The 16,066-nt window shown below is 60.4% G+C and overlaps 1 protein-coding gene across 1 annotated transcript in view; it reads left to right on the forward strand.

Annotated features, from left to right (window-relative positions):
* The first annotated feature begins 401 nt into the window (after nucleotides 1-401).
* Nucleotides 402-16,066, forward strand: part of COL7A1 (collagen type VII alpha 1 chain) — a 31,036-nt gene continuing 15,371 nt past the window's right edge. The window contains exons 1-59 of the mRNA XM_012497593.2: nucleotides 402-486; nucleotides 1,011-1,191; nucleotides 1,862-2,021; nucleotides 2,109-2,202; nucleotides 2,295-2,456; nucleotides 2,614-2,777; nucleotides 2,853-2,982; nucleotides 3,085-3,201; nucleotides 3,304-3,450; nucleotides 3,538-3,654; nucleotides 3,730-3,879; nucleotides 3,960-4,088; nucleotides 4,736-4,879; nucleotides 4,968-5,093; nucleotides 5,196-5,339; nucleotides 5,834-5,953; nucleotides 6,082-6,225; nucleotides 6,552-6,677; nucleotides 6,759-6,905; nucleotides 7,159-7,281; nucleotides 7,605-7,751; nucleotides 7,989-8,123; nucleotides 8,207-8,353; nucleotides 8,435-8,571; nucleotides 8,854-8,980; nucleotides 9,065-9,211; nucleotides 9,296-9,468; nucleotides 9,567-9,602; nucleotides 9,686-9,712; nucleotides 9,808-9,852; nucleotides 9,923-9,985; nucleotides 10,426-10,506; nucleotides 10,597-10,632; nucleotides 10,773-10,808; nucleotides 10,986-11,057; nucleotides 11,167-11,244; nucleotides 11,481-11,507; nucleotides 11,589-11,642; nucleotides 11,762-11,824; nucleotides 11,927-11,986; nucleotides 12,114-12,149; nucleotides 12,367-12,411; nucleotides 12,490-12,525; nucleotides 12,887-12,931; nucleotides 13,026-13,061; nucleotides 13,181-13,216; nucleotides 13,595-13,627; nucleotides 13,780-13,833; nucleotides 13,907-13,966; nucleotides 14,056-14,091; nucleotides 14,199-14,279; nucleotides 14,382-14,417; nucleotides 14,609-14,653; nucleotides 14,853-14,924; nucleotides 15,164-15,208; nucleotides 15,451-15,477; nucleotides 15,694-15,723; nucleotides 15,840-15,920; nucleotides 15,993-16,028. Coding sequence (XP_012353047.2) covers nucleotides 402-486; nucleotides 1,011-1,191; nucleotides 1,862-2,021; nucleotides 2,109-2,202; nucleotides 2,295-2,456; nucleotides 2,614-2,777; nucleotides 2,853-2,982; nucleotides 3,085-3,201; nucleotides 3,304-3,450; nucleotides 3,538-3,654; nucleotides 3,730-3,879; nucleotides 3,960-4,088; nucleotides 4,736-4,879; nucleotides 4,968-5,093; nucleotides 5,196-5,339; nucleotides 5,834-5,953; nucleotides 6,082-6,225; nucleotides 6,552-6,677; nucleotides 6,759-6,905; nucleotides 7,159-7,281; nucleotides 7,605-7,751; nucleotides 7,989-8,123; nucleotides 8,207-8,353; nucleotides 8,435-8,571; nucleotides 8,854-8,980; nucleotides 9,065-9,211; nucleotides 9,296-9,468; nucleotides 9,567-9,602; nucleotides 9,686-9,712; nucleotides 9,808-9,852; nucleotides 9,923-9,985; nucleotides 10,426-10,506; nucleotides 10,597-10,632; nucleotides 10,773-10,808; nucleotides 10,986-11,057; nucleotides 11,167-11,244; nucleotides 11,481-11,507; nucleotides 11,589-11,642; nucleotides 11,762-11,824; nucleotides 11,927-11,986; nucleotides 12,114-12,149; nucleotides 12,367-12,411; nucleotides 12,490-12,525; nucleotides 12,887-12,931; nucleotides 13,026-13,061; nucleotides 13,181-13,216; nucleotides 13,595-13,627; nucleotides 13,780-13,833; nucleotides 13,907-13,966; nucleotides 14,056-14,091; nucleotides 14,199-14,279; nucleotides 14,382-14,417; nucleotides 14,609-14,653; nucleotides 14,853-14,924; nucleotides 15,164-15,208; nucleotides 15,451-15,477; nucleotides 15,694-15,723; nucleotides 15,840-15,920; nucleotides 15,993-16,028 — 5,271 coding nt within the window. The remainder of the gene's footprint in view (nucleotides 487-1,010; nucleotides 1,192-1,861; nucleotides 2,022-2,108; nucleotides 2,203-2,294; nucleotides 2,457-2,613; nucleotides 2,778-2,852; nucleotides 2,983-3,084; nucleotides 3,202-3,303; nucleotides 3,451-3,537; nucleotides 3,655-3,729; nucleotides 3,880-3,959; nucleotides 4,089-4,735; nucleotides 4,880-4,967; nucleotides 5,094-5,195; nucleotides 5,340-5,833; nucleotides 5,954-6,081; nucleotides 6,226-6,551; nucleotides 6,678-6,758; nucleotides 6,906-7,158; nucleotides 7,282-7,604; nucleotides 7,752-7,988; nucleotides 8,124-8,206; nucleotides 8,354-8,434; nucleotides 8,572-8,853; nucleotides 8,981-9,064; nucleotides 9,212-9,295; nucleotides 9,469-9,566; nucleotides 9,603-9,685; nucleotides 9,713-9,807; nucleotides 9,853-9,922; nucleotides 9,986-10,425; nucleotides 10,507-10,596; nucleotides 10,633-10,772; nucleotides 10,809-10,985; nucleotides 11,058-11,166; nucleotides 11,245-11,480; nucleotides 11,508-11,588; nucleotides 11,643-11,761; nucleotides 11,825-11,926; nucleotides 11,987-12,113; nucleotides 12,150-12,366; nucleotides 12,412-12,489; nucleotides 12,526-12,886; nucleotides 12,932-13,025; nucleotides 13,062-13,180; nucleotides 13,217-13,594; nucleotides 13,628-13,779; nucleotides 13,834-13,906; nucleotides 13,967-14,055; nucleotides 14,092-14,198; nucleotides 14,280-14,381; nucleotides 14,418-14,608; nucleotides 14,654-14,852; nucleotides 14,925-15,163; nucleotides 15,209-15,450; nucleotides 15,478-15,693; nucleotides 15,724-15,839; nucleotides 15,921-15,992; nucleotides 16,029-16,066) is intronic.

Here is a 16,066-nt window from a genome sequence, read left to right on the forward strand (position 1 = left end):
AAAGCAGCCAAGACCTGTGACCTTAGATGGAGATGGGGGTACTCCCTCAGCATCTGCCAATGGAGAACCTTCTGGGAAATTCCCAGAAGCCACTGGGGGTCGGGGGGTTTATAGTTAAGTGCGTCATATCGTTTGTCTGGGAGAGGGGTGGTGGGGGCGGCGACCTCTCGGGGATATGAGTGAGGGCGGGTGCCTGGGTCCCCGCCTGCCGCTCCGCCCCCCGAGATCAGGGACTTTTCTCTGCTCTGCCGGCGGGACTGCAGCGGCGGCGGCGGGAGCGGGCGGACAAGCAGGCAAGACCAGGACTCGGGCTGGAGGGGCGCTGGGCTCGGACCTGCCAAGGCCGCGGGGGAGCAAGGGACAGAGGCGGGGGTCCTAGCTGACGGCTTTTACTGCCTAGGATGAGGCTGCGGCTTCTGGTGGCCGTGCTCTTCGCCGGGATCCTGGCAGGGGCGCCCCGAGTGCGAGCCCAGCACAGGGAGAGAGGTGGGCACCGCAAAGGAGGACCCGGCCCGGGGCACTGCACCGTGCCACCCTCCGCTCCACTCGGCCTTCATCCCCAACACCCCCCGCCCACAACCCAGCCAACTCCACGACGCCCCGCGGATTCCTCCTAATTCTGGGACTCCCCGAACCCTCCGCGGTCGGTGCTGGGTTCCCTAAACCGCCTCGTATCCTGTTCCGACCCAAATTCTGGCTCCCTGGATGCGTGCGGGGTCCCCTGCCTTATGCCAATCCGCGCCGGCCCCTAGAGGCTGACCTCAGTCCCAAGTCCACACCCGTGCCGGCGACTCTCCCTCCTGCGCACACCCCAACCCTCCGCAGGAGTCTGCTCTGGGACCCACCGAGCTCGACTCCCTCCAAGGCCCCCAGGCTCAGGCCGACTCGGCCCTGATTTGCCTAAGATGAGGCCTACTCTCCCCACCATCCCAAGTCCCAGGGAGGCCACCGTGCGGGAAGGCGGGTGGTTGGCCTCCCAGAAGAGGCCCTGATCTCTCCTGCCCACCCAGTGACCTGCACGCGCCTTTACGCCGCTGACATCGTGTTCTTACTGGACGGCTCCTCATCCATTGGCCGCAGCAATTTCCGCGAGGTCCGCAGCTTTCTCGAAGGGCTGGTGCTGCCTTTCTCTGGAGCAGTCAGTGCACAGGGTGTGCGCTTTGCCACAGTGCAGTACAGCGATGACCCACGGTGAGTAGTGGCCCTGGGGGCTGGGGACCACGAGATCCGACCAAGACCCCTTCCCCAGAGAGAGAGGAGACTCCCGAAACCCCAGGCCGGGTCTTTCCAGAAACAAGTTTTGGGGAACCTAGAGACCCCTTAGCCAGGACCTCCTCTGGAGACAGAGGTAAGGATTCCCTAGGTAGAACCTTCGTGCCCTGAAGCACCTCCAGGCTATTGCAAGACAGGAAGGTGCAAGACAGTGAGGCTGTGTTTTCTGATCTGGAGATGGGGAGCCCAGGAGGGGGCCCCCATGCCTGTTGGATTCTCCATGTTCTAGCCCCCTAACCCCTGCAGCCGTTCACCAGAGGTGCCCCATCTAGCCAGCATCCACTTTCCTACATCTGGACCCCTCCTCATGCAATTATTTAATTAAGCAGCATCTTGTTCCCCACAGACTGTGAGCCCCTAAGGGCTCCTTCAGGTCTGCCCAGGCCCAGCTGCAGATGGTGCACAAAGGAGCCCCTGGGGAGTTTGTTAACCTGGGGGTTCCAGAGGCAAGTGGGTGTGGAGAATGACAGAACGAAGGCACCCCTCATGAGAGCCTGATACCCATAACCCTCACCCTACAGGCCTCCTCAAGGCCAGGGCCAGAAGAAATCCTGAGTCCTAGCCTGTTGCCACCCCTACCCTCCAACAGGACAGAGTTCGGCCTGGATGCACTTGGCTCTGGGGGTGATGTGATCCGCGCCATCCGTGAGCTCAGCTACAAGGGGGGCAACACTCGCACAGGGGCTGCGATTCTCCATGTGGCTGACCGTGTCTTCCTGCCCCAGCTGGCCCGACCTGGCATCCCCAAGGTGATCCCTACCCCTACCATGCCTCCCAAGATGACCTCAAATGAAGTGTCCAGGGGAACCATGATTTGACCCTTGCACCTGTCCCAGGTCTGCATCCTGATCACAGATGGGAAGTCCCAGGACCTGGTGGACACAGCTGCCCAAAGGCTGAAGGGGCAGGGGGTCAAGCTATTTGCTGTGGGTAAGGACTGAGCAGGGGTGACAGGTCAGCTGGGGGGTGGGGGCAGTCAGAGACCATGTGGGTGACTGAGTCCTGATTGGTCGTCACTTCAGGGATCAAGAATGCCGACCCTGAGGAGCTGAAGCGAGTTGCCTCACAGCCCACCAGTGACTTCTTCTTCTTCGTCAACGACTTCAGCATCTTGAGGACACTACTGCCCCTCGTTTCCCGGAGAGTGTGCACGACTGCTGGTGGCGTGCCTGTGACCCGGCCTCGTGAGTTCCTGCCCACATGGTGTACCCTGATCTAGACCCCGGACCCCATCCCCCACTTGGGGATTCCATCCTGTGTGCTCCTGACCCCGACTCCAACTCTGCACCATACATGCCCACCCCAATCTTCCTGCCTGATCTCCTGATCCCGCATTCCCAGCGGATGACTCGACCTCTGCTCCGCGAGACCTGGTGCTGTCTGAGCCAAGCAGCCAATCCTTGAGAGTACAGTGGACAGCGGCCAGTGGCCCTGTGACTGGCTACAAGGTCCAGTACACTCCTCTGACGGGGCTGGGACAGCCACTGCCGAGCGAGCGGCAGGAGGTAGGATGTCAGAAGTGATAGATGGGGGCTAGGGACTTGGCTGGGCAAGATAAAGTGACCTCTGGCCCTGGGCAGGTGAACGTCCCAGCTGGTGAGACTAGCGTGCGGCTGCAGGGTCTCCGGCCACTGACCGAGTACCAAGTGACTGTGGTTGCCCTCTACGCCAACAGCATCGGGGAGGCCGTGAGCGGGACAGCTCGGACCAGTGAGCAATTCTGCCAGCCTCTGACCCCATTCACCTAACCCCTGACCCCAGTACCCCCTCCCACTCCTGACTCTATGAATCCCTGGTGGGACTCTCCCCCAGCTGCCCTGGAGGGGCCGGAACTGACCATCCAGAATACCACAGCCCACAGCCTCCTGGTGGCCTGGCGGAGTGTGCCAGGTGCCACTGGCTACCGTGTGACATGGCGGGTCCTCAGTGGTGAGTGAGAGATGTGGGCTGAGGGGAGTCCCTGCGCCTCAGACAAGGTTGTAGAGTCCTGAGTCTGCAAGGCCCACTGGCCCCTTGGTGTCCCCCATGCAGATGGGCCCACACAGCAGCAGGAGCTGGGCCCTGGGCAGGGTTCAGTGTTGCTGCATGACTTGGAGCCTGGCACGGACTATGAGGTGACCGTGAGCACCCTATTTGGCCGCAGCGTGGGGCCTGCCACTTCCCTGACGGCTCGCACTGGTGAGAAGGCTGGGCACATTCTTCAGGCTGGGACGGGCAGGCAGGGCAAGGCCCGGAGGCCACTGACATCCCATGTGCCCTGGGCAGACGCTTCTGTTGAGCAGACCCTGCGCCCGGTCATCCTGGGCCCCACATCCATCCTCCTTTCCTGGAACTTGGTGCCTGAGGCCCGTGGCTACCGGTTGGAATGGCGGCGTGAGACTGGTCAGTGCGGGGGAAGGGATGGACAGGCAAGGGTCAGGGCATGGCCTCCGCTGGCCTGACCCTGTCATCTTGCAGGCTTGGAGCCACCGCAGAAGGTGGTGCTGCCCTCTGATGTGACCCGCTACCAGTTGGATGGGCTGCAGCCGGGCACTGAGTACCGCCTCACACTCTACACTCTGCTGGAGGGCCGTGAGGTGGCCACCCCTGCAACTGTGGTTCCCACTGGTGAGGGCTCTGTGGGCTGGGCCAGTGAGTGGGGGAGGTGTCGGAGCCCCAGGCTGCCTCGATGCTGTGCTCTTCAACAGGACCAGAGCTGCCTGTGAGCCCTGTAAAGGACCTGCAAGCCACCGAGCTGCCCGGGCAGCGGGTACGAGTGTCCTGGAGCCCAGTCCCCGGTGCCACCCAGTACCGCATCATTGTGCGCAGCACCCAGGGTGAGTTGGACGCAGCCAGCACCCCCACCACACACACTGAAGTTCCAGCCTGAGGGGTCTGAGTGTACCTCCAGCCCTCTCCTTCCACACCTGGCTCCCTATAGTCTCCTCCCTGTCTCCTTATCCATCTACTTCCCAGGATGGCACTGAGCCCTGAACTGTCAACAGGGTGTGTCTGCCCCTACCCTGCCCCAGCCAATCTCCTCCCTGCCCCACACCCCATCCATGGCTTTCACCTCTGCACAGCCACAAGCTCAATCACCTGCCTTTCTGTTACCCTAGTGGTGACCACTGTACACCAACCTCTCATTGCATGTCCCCATCCAGCACTGACCTCTGCCATCCCACATCAGTGTCTGTCAATGGCTCATCAGTCCTCACTGCAGTCCACTGACTCCTGTCATCCTACATGCCAGCATCCCATGGACCCCTGTCCTCCAGTGTCCCTGACCATCACTGGCCCCTTTCATCCTATGTCCTTGTCTTGCACTCACTTTTTTCAGCCATATCCCAGCTCTCTGGTCCCCACTATCCCACATCCCCACCCCCATGGCCCTTCTCGCTCTGCATCCCTGTCCATCACTGCCATCGTCCCACATCCCTGTCTCTTTCTGACCCCTGCCCACCTACCCTGACTTCTCTCTTAGGGGTTGAGCGGACCCTGGTGCTTCCTGGGAGTCAGACAGCGTTCGACTTGGATGACGTTCAGGCTGGGCTTAGCTACACTGTGCGGGTGTCTGCTCGAGTGGGTCCTCGTGAGGGCAGTGCCAGTGTCCTCACTGTCCGCCGGGGTGAGTACTGCAGGAGGCTTGTGGAGGACAGCTGTCTGCCTCACTCTGGTCCTGGTTCTGACTTCTGACTTCTGTCTTTAACCCCTAGAGCCGGAAACCCCACTTGCTGTTCCAGGGCTGCGGGTTGTGGTGTCAGATGCAACGCGAGTGAGGGTGGCCTGGGGACCCGTCCCCGGGGCCAGTGGATTTCGGATTAGCTGGAGCACAGGCAGTGGTCAGTGTGGGGTGTGTGGGGGGACTGCTGAAGGCACCAATGAGGGTATGGGGGCCAGAGGGGACAGGCAGGAGCCATGCCAGCATTTCCTTCTAACCTCAGGTCCGGAGTCCAGCCAGACACTGCCCCCAGACTCTACTGCCACAGACATCACAGGGCTGCAGCCTGGAACCACCTACCAGGTGGCTGTGTCGGTACTGCAAGGCAGAGAGGAAGGCCCCGCCGTGGTCATCGTGGCTCGAACGGGTCAGGGCCTGCCCCCGTCCCTTGGCTCTCTGCCTCCATTGCTCTTTCAGACCCCCATGCCTTCCCTTGCAGACCCTTGCTTCTCCCCAGAACTCCTGCCTCCCGCTTCAGATTCCCACTCCCTCCTCCCTCAGAGACGCTGCTTCCCCTTCAGTTTCAGCTGTCTCCCCTTAAGCCCTCCCCGTCTTCAGATTCCTCCGCTTCTCCCCTAAGACTCCCACAGTCTTTGCCCTCAAATTTCCACCACCTCAACCCTCAGACCCCCACCCCTTTTTTGCTGGAGCCAAATCTCCTCTGAGATTTACACTTTCTCCTCCATCAGACCCGCACAATGCTTCCTAAAACCTCCATCTCCCCACTTCTCCACTGGACCTATTCACCATCTCCTCTATCAGATTCCTGTCTCCTGTTAGACTCCCATTGCCTTCCCCTATCAGATAGCCCCACTCCTTCCTGCCTGCTCCAGCAGACTCCCCATTGCCTCTCCCCACTAGACCCACTGGGCCCAGTGAGGACGGTCCATGTGACTCAGGCCGGCAGCTCATCTGTCACCATTACCTGGACCAGGGTTCCTGGCGCCACAGGATACAGGGTTTCCTGGCACTCAGCCCACGGTGGGGACTGGGGTTTAGGAGGGGGCAGGTCAGGGTGGAATGGGGGCTGGGGGTTTATTGGGGGTCCAGGTGGGGCTCTGGGGGACAGAGTTTGCTAGCCCTGGAGCTGCCCCCATCCCTGCTCCCAGGCCCAGAGAAATCCCAGTTGGTTTCTGGGGAGGCCACGGTGGCTGAGCTGGATGGACTGGAGCCAGATACTGAGTATACGGTGCATGTGAGGGCCCATGTGGCTGGCGTGGATGGGCCCCCTGCCTCTGTGGTTGTGAGGACTGGTGAGTGGACCCTGGCCAGCTACTAGCCACACCACATTAGCTACCCTGCCCTGCTGTGTGTTCCTGATTGCCCAGCTGCCTCCATGTCCCTGCTCAGTGACTGTCCTGTCCACACTGACCCACCCCACACTGATTGTCTACCCATGGTGACCTCCTGGTGGCCCCACACTGCCCACCCCAAGGCACTGACCTCCTCCTTCTCAGGGCTGCCTACAGTGACCTGTCCACATTAACCTCACACTGACCTTCAGATCACCCCTGCGTCAACCATACCTGCACTCCACTCTGTTCTCTGCCAGAACCCCTTACATTGCCTCTGTCCCCAGCCCCTGAGCCTGTGGGTCGTGTGTCGAGGCTGCAGATCCTCAATGCTTCCAGCGACGTTCTACGGATCACCTGGGTAGGGGTCACTGGAGCCACAGCTTACAGACTGGCCTGGGGCCGGAGTGAAGGTATGGCTCCCTGATGCCACCCCTGTCCTTCCTGGCTGGGACTGCCCACCCCTAACCATTGCTGTATGCCCACCTGGCCAGGCGGCCCCATGAGACACCAGATACTCCCAGGAAACACAGACTCTGCAGAGATCCGGGGTCTTGAAGGTGGAGTCAGCTACTCAGTGCGAGTGACTGCACTTGTCGGGGACCGCGAGGGCACACCTGTCTCCATTGTCGTCACCACGCGTAGGCAGAGCATGCGCTGGAGAGCTTCAGATGGGTGGTGTGGATGGTTTGGGGATCAGGGCTTGTGCTCCGGATTGGAGAAAGGACCAGGATTAGTAGTGAGCCTTTGGGGGCAGGGTCTGAGAGGAGGGAAGGTGAAGCCTGGGATAGGCAGAAGGGCTAGCTGGGCGGGGTGCGTGTGCCAGGGTGGGCCTGGGATTGGTGCAGGGGACATGGGGGCAGAGCCTCTCTGATTCCTGAGCTTTCTCTCCAGCGCCTGAGGCTCCGCCAGCCCTGGGGACGCTTCACGTGGTGCAGCGCGGGGAGCACTCGCTGAGGCTGCGCTGGGAGCCGGTGCCCAGAGCACAGGGCTTCCTTCTGCACTGGCAACCTGAGGGTGAGAGGTGTCCCCAGGAGGAGGTTAGGGACCAATGGGGGCAGGGCTGTGGCAGACAGTGACGGTGGGCGGGGTCTGTCATTGGGGGTCTGCGGGATCCATGACAGTAGGTAAGATCAATCAATGAAGTGGGTGGGATCAATGAGTTCATGGAGGGTCAGTCTGGCAGGGTCCGTAAAGTGGGCAGGGTCAGTGAGGACAAGGAAGATCAGTCAGGAGGGTGGACCCAGTTAACAGAGCCAGTGAGGTGGGTGGGCCCTTTAATGCCCCCAGGTGGCCACTCTCCCACATGCTCTTGGCCCCCACCCTCACGCCTGCCCCAGGTGGCCAGGAACAGTCCCGGGTCCTGGGGCCCGAGCTCAGCAGCTATCACCTGGATGGGCTGGAGCCAGCGACACAGTACCGCGTGAGGCTGAGTGTCCTAGGGCCGGCTGGAGAAGGGCCCTCTGCAGAGGTGACTGCGCGCACTGGTAAGCCTGCCTCACCTTGGCGTGCTCCTCCCCTGCTGATGACCCACCCTGACTTCCTGCACCCCAACTCTGAGTGACTCCTCCTGTACCCCACCCCTCACCCTCTGACCCTGGGTGACCCCAGCATGACCTCCCATGATGCTTCAATAAGACAAACTGGACCCAGGATCTCAGATCTCTCCCTTCTGGGTTCTCAGGACTCAGCCTCTGATCCTCGATCTTTCATTCCTCCTTCAGAGTCACCTCGTGTTCCAAGCACTGAGCTACGTGTGGTGGACACCTCGATCGACTCGGTGACTTTGGCCTGGACCCCAGTGTCCAGGGCATCCAGCTACATCCTATCCTGGCGGCCACTCAGAGGCCCTGGCCAGGGTGAGGGGGAGGCCAGGGTTTGGGTGGGCTGGCAGTTGGGGCTCTGTGGAGACTGCTTTTTAATCAAGTTCTGTCTCCTGCAGAAGTGCCTGGGTCCCCGCAGACACTTCCAGGGATCTCAAGCTCCCAGCGGGTGACAGGGCTAGAGCCTGGCATCTCTTACATCTTCTCCCTGACGCCTGTCCTGGATGGTGTGCGGGGTCCTGAGGCATCTGTCACACAGACACCAGGTATAGTGGGCATAGTGGGAAGGGCAGAAAAGTGTGTCTGGGTGGGCTGCCCGCTTCAGTAACTTGTTCCCCTTCCTTCAGTGTGTCCCCGTGGCCTGGCGGATGTCGTGTTCCTACCACATGCCACTCAAGACAATGCTCACCGTGCGGAGGCTACGAGGCGGGTCCTGGAGCGTCTGGTGTCGGCACTTGGGCCTCTTGGGCCACAGGCAGTTCAGGTTTGGCCCTGGGGCAGCCAGATTCTACCTCTCCCTGCGGCCCCCCACCCAGGCTCCATACCAGTTACCATCTCCTGACCACCCAATAGGTTCAGGCATTCTCCCAGCTCTCCCACAGGCTCCAGACCTCACCTGCTGCCTGGCTCCCTATCCTGCCATCACTGCTGACTCCCTAATAGATAGGGTTTGGTCACACACACCCTGATGTGTTTCTCCAGGCTCTGTGCACCCCCATCCCTGCTCTATCGTCCTCCTCAGGCTCTGTGTTTCCTTCCGCCCCAGGTTGGCCTGCTGTCTTACAGTCACCGGCCCTCCCCACTGTTCCCGCTGAATGGCTCCCATGACCTTGGCATTATCTTGCAAAGGATCCGTGACATGCCCTACATGGACCCAAGTGGGAACAACCTGGGTGAGGACTGCAACAGGCATGGACTCCTGGGGCTATCCACTGGGAGCTTGGTGCCCCAGGGTTCTGACATGTCCTTCCTTCCAGGCACAGCCGTGGTCACAGCTCACAGATACGTGTTGGCACCAGATGCTCCTGGGCGCCGCCAGCACGTACCAGGGGTGATGGTTCTGCTAGTGGATGAACCCTTGAGAGGTGACATATTCAGCCCCATTCGCGAGGCCCAGGCTGCTGGTAAGGAGTAGGCTGATGGGGAAGGGTCTGGAAATAGGGGTGGCCCTGACAGGGCTATCATGCAGCCACTGGACCCCAACTTAGGGCTTAATGTGGTGATGTTGGGAATGGCTGGAGCGGACCCAGAGCAGCTGCGTCGCTTGGCGCCGGGTATGGACTCTGTCCAGACCTTCTTCGCCGTGGATGATGGGCCAAGCCTGGACCGGGCAGTCAGTGGTCTGGCCGCAGCCCTGTGTCAGGCATCCTTCACTACTCAGGTTTGGAAGAGGCCTCTGGGGGACTGGGTGGTAGAATATAAGGGGTCTGGGGGCTCTTGGTAGAAATGTTCAACCTCAAAGAGACCCTATGTCTGCAGCCCCGGCCAGAGCCCTGCCCAGTGTATTGTCCAAAGGTAAGAGTCCTTCATCGAGAGGTGAGCGGAGGCTGCACCTGGGGCTAGCCACTCTGACCCACATCTGACATGTCTTTCCTCAGGGCCAGAAGGGGGAACCTGGAGAGATGGTGAGTGCCCCTGTGGGTGGGGAATAGAGAATGGGTTGGGTGTCAGTGGGGCAGGGGAGGTTGGCAGCACAGGTCTCACTTATCACCCTTCCTAGGGCCTGAGAGGACAAGTTGGGCCTCCTGGCGACCCTGGCCTCCCGGTGAGTGCCCCCCACATCTGTCCCTGCACCCTGACTGGCTTATCCCCACCTAACTGCTGTCTTCTCTCAGGGCAGGACCGGTGCTCCTGGCCCCCAGGGGCCCCCTGGAAGTGCCATTGCTAAGGGCGAGAGGGTGAGTGTGGAGACCATCGAGGTTTCTCTGAGGCACTCCTCAAAGCTTTCTCAGGGTGTTTACAAGAGAGAAGGAAGAAGCAGAGTTAGAATCATCGGGAATTCCTAGAAGCCCAGCTGGAGGTTATAAACCACCGCAGAGACTTTGGGGGACACTCTGAAGTAGAAGGGCCAGTGGGGCCTCTAGCCCCCCTGCAGAGCCTGAGCAGCAGCTCTAAGTCCGAGAGGCAGGGAAGCCCTCTGCCTTGTCGCTGCGCTTGTGCCTGGAATTGGGCTCTGTGCAGCTCTGAGGGGCCACTTCTCTGCTTCACTGTTCCACCCCCAATAACACTTGGGGCCCAGTGGGGTAGGCGACCCGTGGTTGATGGGGTGAGGCCCCTCCAGCAAACCAGGGGCCTTGGGGGAGGGTCCCTTCTTGTCCTGACCTCTTCACCTCCTCAGGGCTTCCCTGGAGCAGATGGGCGTCCAGGCAGCCCTGGCCGCCCCGGGAATCCTGGGACCCCTGGAGCCCCTGGCCTAAAGGTGAGCAAGCCTTGCCCTGCAGGTCAGGGTGGGCGCTGCCTGAGTGGGTGGGGTGGCTCCGACCGTTCTGCCTCTGGCCTCCATTTGCAGGGCTCTCCAGGGTTGCCTGGCCCTCGTGGGGACCCGGTAAGGTGCCTTCCCTTCTTTGCTCTCCAAGTGTCTCCCCAGGGTTCTTCCACAGGGTGGGATCCTGGGGTGGTGGTGCAGTGCCCACGTTGACACTCGCCTGAGCCCAAGCACCACCCTCTGCTCTGTTTCGTCCTCAGGGAGAGCAAGGACCTCGAGGCCCAAAGGGGGAGCCGGTAAGTGAAGGGGGAAGGGAGGCGGCTGGGATGTCCCAGGGAGGAGCAGGACTGCCCCACGCCAGACCCTGTGCAGGGCCTAAGGTGCGAATAGGAATAGCTGGACATGTCTAGGGGCTTCTTCCAGCTCAAGGCCCCCACATCCTGAATCCTGCCCACTGCTCTCTGTCCTTACAGGGGGCTCCCGGACAAATCATCGGAGGTGAAGGACCTGGGCTTCCTGGGAGGAAAGGGGACCCTGGACCATCGGTAAGTCCGGGGTATGTGGAGGCAAGTGATGTGTAGTGGGGGGACCAACACGAAGGGGGCGAGAGTGGGGTCTGTGGGGTTGCACCTTATACTTTGTTTCCTTCATCAGGGCCCCCCTGGACCCCATGGACCATTGGGGGACCCAGGACCCCGTGGCCCCCCAGGGCTTCCTGGAACAGCCGTGAAGGTGACAGCCTCATGAGTGCCATGTGATGCAGAGACCTGGTGACCCCATTTGAACCCACATAACCCTTACCAGTTACTCTGGCCTTTGTGACCCTTTGATTACCCCCATCCTCACCACGACGCCTCAGTTCTCCCAAGATCCTTGTAATCCAATTGGACCCCATGACTCTTATCCCTCCTGGTATCTTTGGGAGTGAGGTGTGGCCCAGGGTCATGGGATCATCATCTGTTTTCTAGGGTGACAAAGGCGATCGTGGGGAGCGGGTAAGTGAGGGACAAGCTGTGCTAGGGGTGGCTTGGAGTCTGATTCCCCTGTTCATTCCCTGACCTGGTGTTCTCTCCCAGGGTCCCCCTGGACCAGGTGAAGGTGGCATTGCTCCTGGGGAGCCCGGGCTGCCGGTGAGAGGCCTTGAGGCTCTGCTGGGGGCCCTGCTCAGGGGTGTGGGTCTCTCCTGGGGCAGTGGTTGGGTGCTGGGCTTCATAGTTCTTGGCTCACATTTTTACTCACTTCTTCCTAGGGTCTTCCCGGAAGCCCTGGACCCCAAGGCCCTGCTGGACCCCCTGGAAAGAAAGGAGAAAAAGTAGGAAGGCTGACTTGATGATGTCCCAGTTCTGGGGTGGGAAGCTGGGTGCTGGGGGCAGGGCCTCCCTTCGGTCTTCCCACCCATGCGTTTCTCCTTCAGGGTGACTCTGAGGATGGATCTCCAGGCCTCCCAGGACAACCTGGGTCTCCGGGTGAGCAGGTGAGTGGAGGGGCCAGGGGTTCTGAATATGGTGGGCACAGCTCCAGCCCCCACCTCAATCATCAACCACTGCTCCATCCTCATGCCCAAACCCAAATCTCTGAACCCCCAAATTCATCCCTTCCAGGGCCCACGGGGACCTCCTGGAGCCATTGGCCCCAAAGTGAGTACCAGTGGGGGGATTCAGGTGTGAGGGGTGCTACTCTGGGCTCCCCATGGTGTTAGAGGAGGCTGGAAGATCAGGAGATAAGAGTTCCCTCCAGGTCAGAGGTCGTGATTTTGGAGGGGGTGGTTGGAGTTTGAGACCCCTTGTCTGGGTTTTGACGTTCAAGCCCCCCCACCAACCCTCTCTCTCTCTTTCTCTCACCCTCTCTCTTCAGGGTGACCGGGGCTTTCCAGGGCCCCTGGGTGAGGCTGGAGAGAAGGTAAGTGCAACCTGGGGGGCTTCAAGGACCCTGGAGGATCTGGGCCCAACTCAGCTCTGACCTCTCCTGTTCCATCAGGGCGAACGTGGACCCCCAGGCCCAGCCGGATCCCGGGTAAACCCACTGGCTGCAATGCTCATACCAGCTGACCTGGCTGTGCCCTTTCTGATTCTGACTTCTTGCCCTTGACCCCTGCTACCCCTGCTCCTCACCCCTCCTCAATGACCCCTTAATCCCTGCTGATATAGGCTCTAATCCTCAGCCCCAAGGGACCTGGCTTTGAACCTCTGGCCCTGCTGAACTGACCTTGACTTTCACTGACCTGGTGTCTGTCCTCCTGCCGAGTCTTACCCCTGCCAACCTAAATCCCAATCTTCCCTGACCCCTCTCCAGCCCCCACCCCAGCCTCTAGCCCTGTCTGTCCATATCCCCCATCCCCACCTACCTGCACAGCTCTTCCCTTCCTTTCCTCCAGGGGCTGCCAGGGGTTGCTGGACGTCCTGGAGCTGAGGGTCCTGAAGTGAGTCTGTGACTGTGGTGGGACCAGGAGTGGGACTTGTGTGTGTCCCTCCCTTTTCCCTTCCCCTCCTGGCTCACACTTTCTCTACATTCAGGGGCCACCAGGACCCGCTGGCCGCCAAGGAGAGAAGGTAGGTCCTCGGCTGGGGGTGGTACTGTCTGGTACTAGGGATGTGGCAGGTGGGACACTGGGATTTTGGGCTCCTAGGTGACTCCCTGACCTGTCCCTGCTCCTGTCTTCTCTCCACAGGGGGAGCCTGGTCGCCCTGGGGACCCTGCAGTGGTGGTGAGTGATGGGAGGATGACGCTGTGAGCACAGCACAGCCCTTGAGCAGTGACCCTCCTATAGAACACTATCTGGGCTGTGATTCCACAGTGCTGGGACCGTGAGCAGGCTCAGAGCTCTGCGGCTCTCCTTCTGCTAGAACCTGCCCCCAGACTCCTGGCTATGATCCTGTGACCCCATGACCGCCATACAGTCACGAGCTCTTTGTGTCAGTCCATTTTGTATAACCCCTTCCCTGCTGTCAACGGTGACCCTGTGACTCCTGGGGGGGGTCTGAGCTGTATGACTTCCAATTCCCTGTGACCTCCATTCCAATGAAGACTTTGGTCATACAACCCCAAGGCAGGGCCAAGCTGTATCTGTCCTGTTTGTTTTCAGGGACCTGCTGTTGCTGGACCCAAAGGAGAAAAGGTAAGCCTGGTATGGGGCAAGGGGAGGTTTCTACATTGTTGAGGTCTAGGTCATAGGGCCTATCTATGGGACTTGGGGGGGTCACAGGACTTGCTGGGTCAAGGGGTTAACTGGAGCCTGGGATGAGTACTGATGGTCTTTGTCACCTCCAGGGAGATGTGGGGCCTGCTGGGCCCAGAGGAGCTACCGGAGTCCAAGGGGAACGGGTAAGTGAAGCGAAGTGTTTAGGGGGCAGGTGGTGAAGGTTGTCTTCCTGACTTCTTATCCTTCCATCCACAGGGCCCACCCGGCCTGGTTCTTCCTGGAGACCCTGGCCCCAAGGGAGACCCTGGAGACCGGGTGAATCAATGTGGGAATGGGGAGTGTGACAGAGGGAGATGAGGTGGTGGGACCCCGACTAAGTCTTGCCCCCCTTCTGTCCCCTTCAGGGTCCCATTGGCCTTACTGGCAGAGCAGGACCCCCAGTGAGTACCTGTGACCCTGGGCAACCTCAAGGCTTCCGGGGTCCCCTCCCCTTGAGAACTGCCTGCTTCGAGCATCCCGCATCACCTCCCTCTTGCCTCCTCCACAGGGTGACTCAGGGCCTCCTGGAGAGAAGGGAGACCCTGGGCGGCCTGGCTCCCCGGGACCTGTTGGCCCCCGAGGACGAGAGGTAAGAGGCTGGAGTCGGGGGAGTCACGGTGGGTAAGGGAGTAGGGCTGTTGCCAGCATCATGGGGGTTCTTGGAACCAGGGCTGACTCTCATGTTTCACAGGGTGAAGTTGGAGAGAAAGGTGACGAGGGTCCTCCGGTGAGACTCCTTCCCACTGTGGTTTCTGATCCTTTACCCTTGAACTAGGATCCCAGTAGGCTGGTGCTCCACCAGTTCATCCATCCACTCCCTGCCTCCTGTCCAGCTGCTGCTCAGGCCCTTCTCTGTCCCCTCTCTCTGAGTTAGATCCTGACTGCCCTGTGCAGTATGACTTTTCTCTCTATCACCAGGGTGACCCGGGTTTGCCTGGAAAAGCAGGCGAGCGTGGCCTTCGGGTGAGTCTTGGCAGAGAGAAGTAACAGGGGTGATGGGAGGTGGGCATGAAGGTGATAGGAAAGGCTGAGGGAGGCATGGGGTGATGGGAACCTCTGATGTAGATTTTGGAGTAATGGGGAACCTGGGGCAGTGTAGGGGGTCATAGGGGCACCTGCAAAATACTGGGAGTGTCTGTCTCAGGCCAGCTGCTCTTCTTAGGGGGCACCTGGAGTTCGGGGGCCTGTGGGTGAGAAGGGAAACCAGGGAGATCCTGGAGAGGATGGACGAAATGTGAGTCCCAGCCTATGTATGACTCCTCACCCCAACCTTAACCCTCCAACCAGCCAATTCCCAATATCCGATCCTACCCCCCAACCCTGTAATGCTAAGCCCTCCCAATCTTCACTTCTTGTGACCCCTGCACACACCCACCTGAAGGCTACCAACATTCCCATGAGTCCTCATGGTGCTTCCAAAGCTCCCCAAACTTCTGCCTACCTTGAGTGGCCCTGACCCCTGCCTTTCTGCAGGGCAGCCCTGGACCATCTGGACCCAAGGGTGACCGTGGGGAGCCAGTGAGTAGGGCTGGTGTCCTGGGCTCAGAAGGGATGGAGGGTCCCCTGGCGCTGCTGCCAGTGTGCCTTCACATGAGGGGTCTGGAATTCAAGGTGGGAAGCATGGATGGCCACCCATGCCTGCTGGGGGCTGGCATTGGGGTGCTTCGGGGAACTTGGGGGCAGAGTTGAGCCTGGGGCAAACCAGAGCCATGGCCTGGGACCTGAGGGCTCCTATTGACTATAATCATTTCCTTTCCCAGGGTCCCCCAGGACCCCCGGGACGGCTGGTAAGGGCTGTGCTGGGTCTGGTCCTCCATCATTGCTCTCACTTGCCCCTTTAGCTCCACATCATGTCCCCTCATTCCTTCCACTAACTCCCACTTCCCCCACTGCCCCTCTGAAACCTCCGCAGATCCCTGGAGCCCCTCACAGACCCTGTATCCCCTCGCCAACCCCTCTTCCCCTTGTTGAGCCATTCTTCTCGCTGGTCACTCCCCCCACAGGTAGATACAGGACCTGGAGCCAGAGAGAAGGTATTAGGGTCTGTGGGTGGAGGGTAAAAAAGACCCCAGTGCCCCTCCCGGCAGGTTCTACCTTGGGCATGGCTTGGCTTCAAGGCTGTTCCTCAGCAAGCTTATCTCTGCCACAGGGAGAGCCTGGGGACCGTGGACAAGAGGGTCCTCGAGGGCCCAAGGGTGACCCTGGCCTCCCTGGAGCCCCTGGGGAAAGGGTGAGTGTGATTGGTCCTGGGGGGTACAGGGGTGGGAGGGCCTGCTCTGATTTCTTCCTCCCCTATCCTCAGGGCATTGATGGGCTTCGGGGGCCCCCAGGCCCACAGGTAAGTGATGCACTTTGCCCCATCTGCCAAGTCCCCAT

This window comes from Nomascus leucogenys, chromosome 4 (assembly GCF_006542625.1).
Source record: "Nomascus leucogenys isolate Asia chromosome 4, Asia_NLE_v1, whole genome shotgun sequence".
NCBI lineage: Eukaryota > Metazoa > Chordata > Mammalia > Primates > Hylobatidae > Nomascus > Nomascus leucogenys.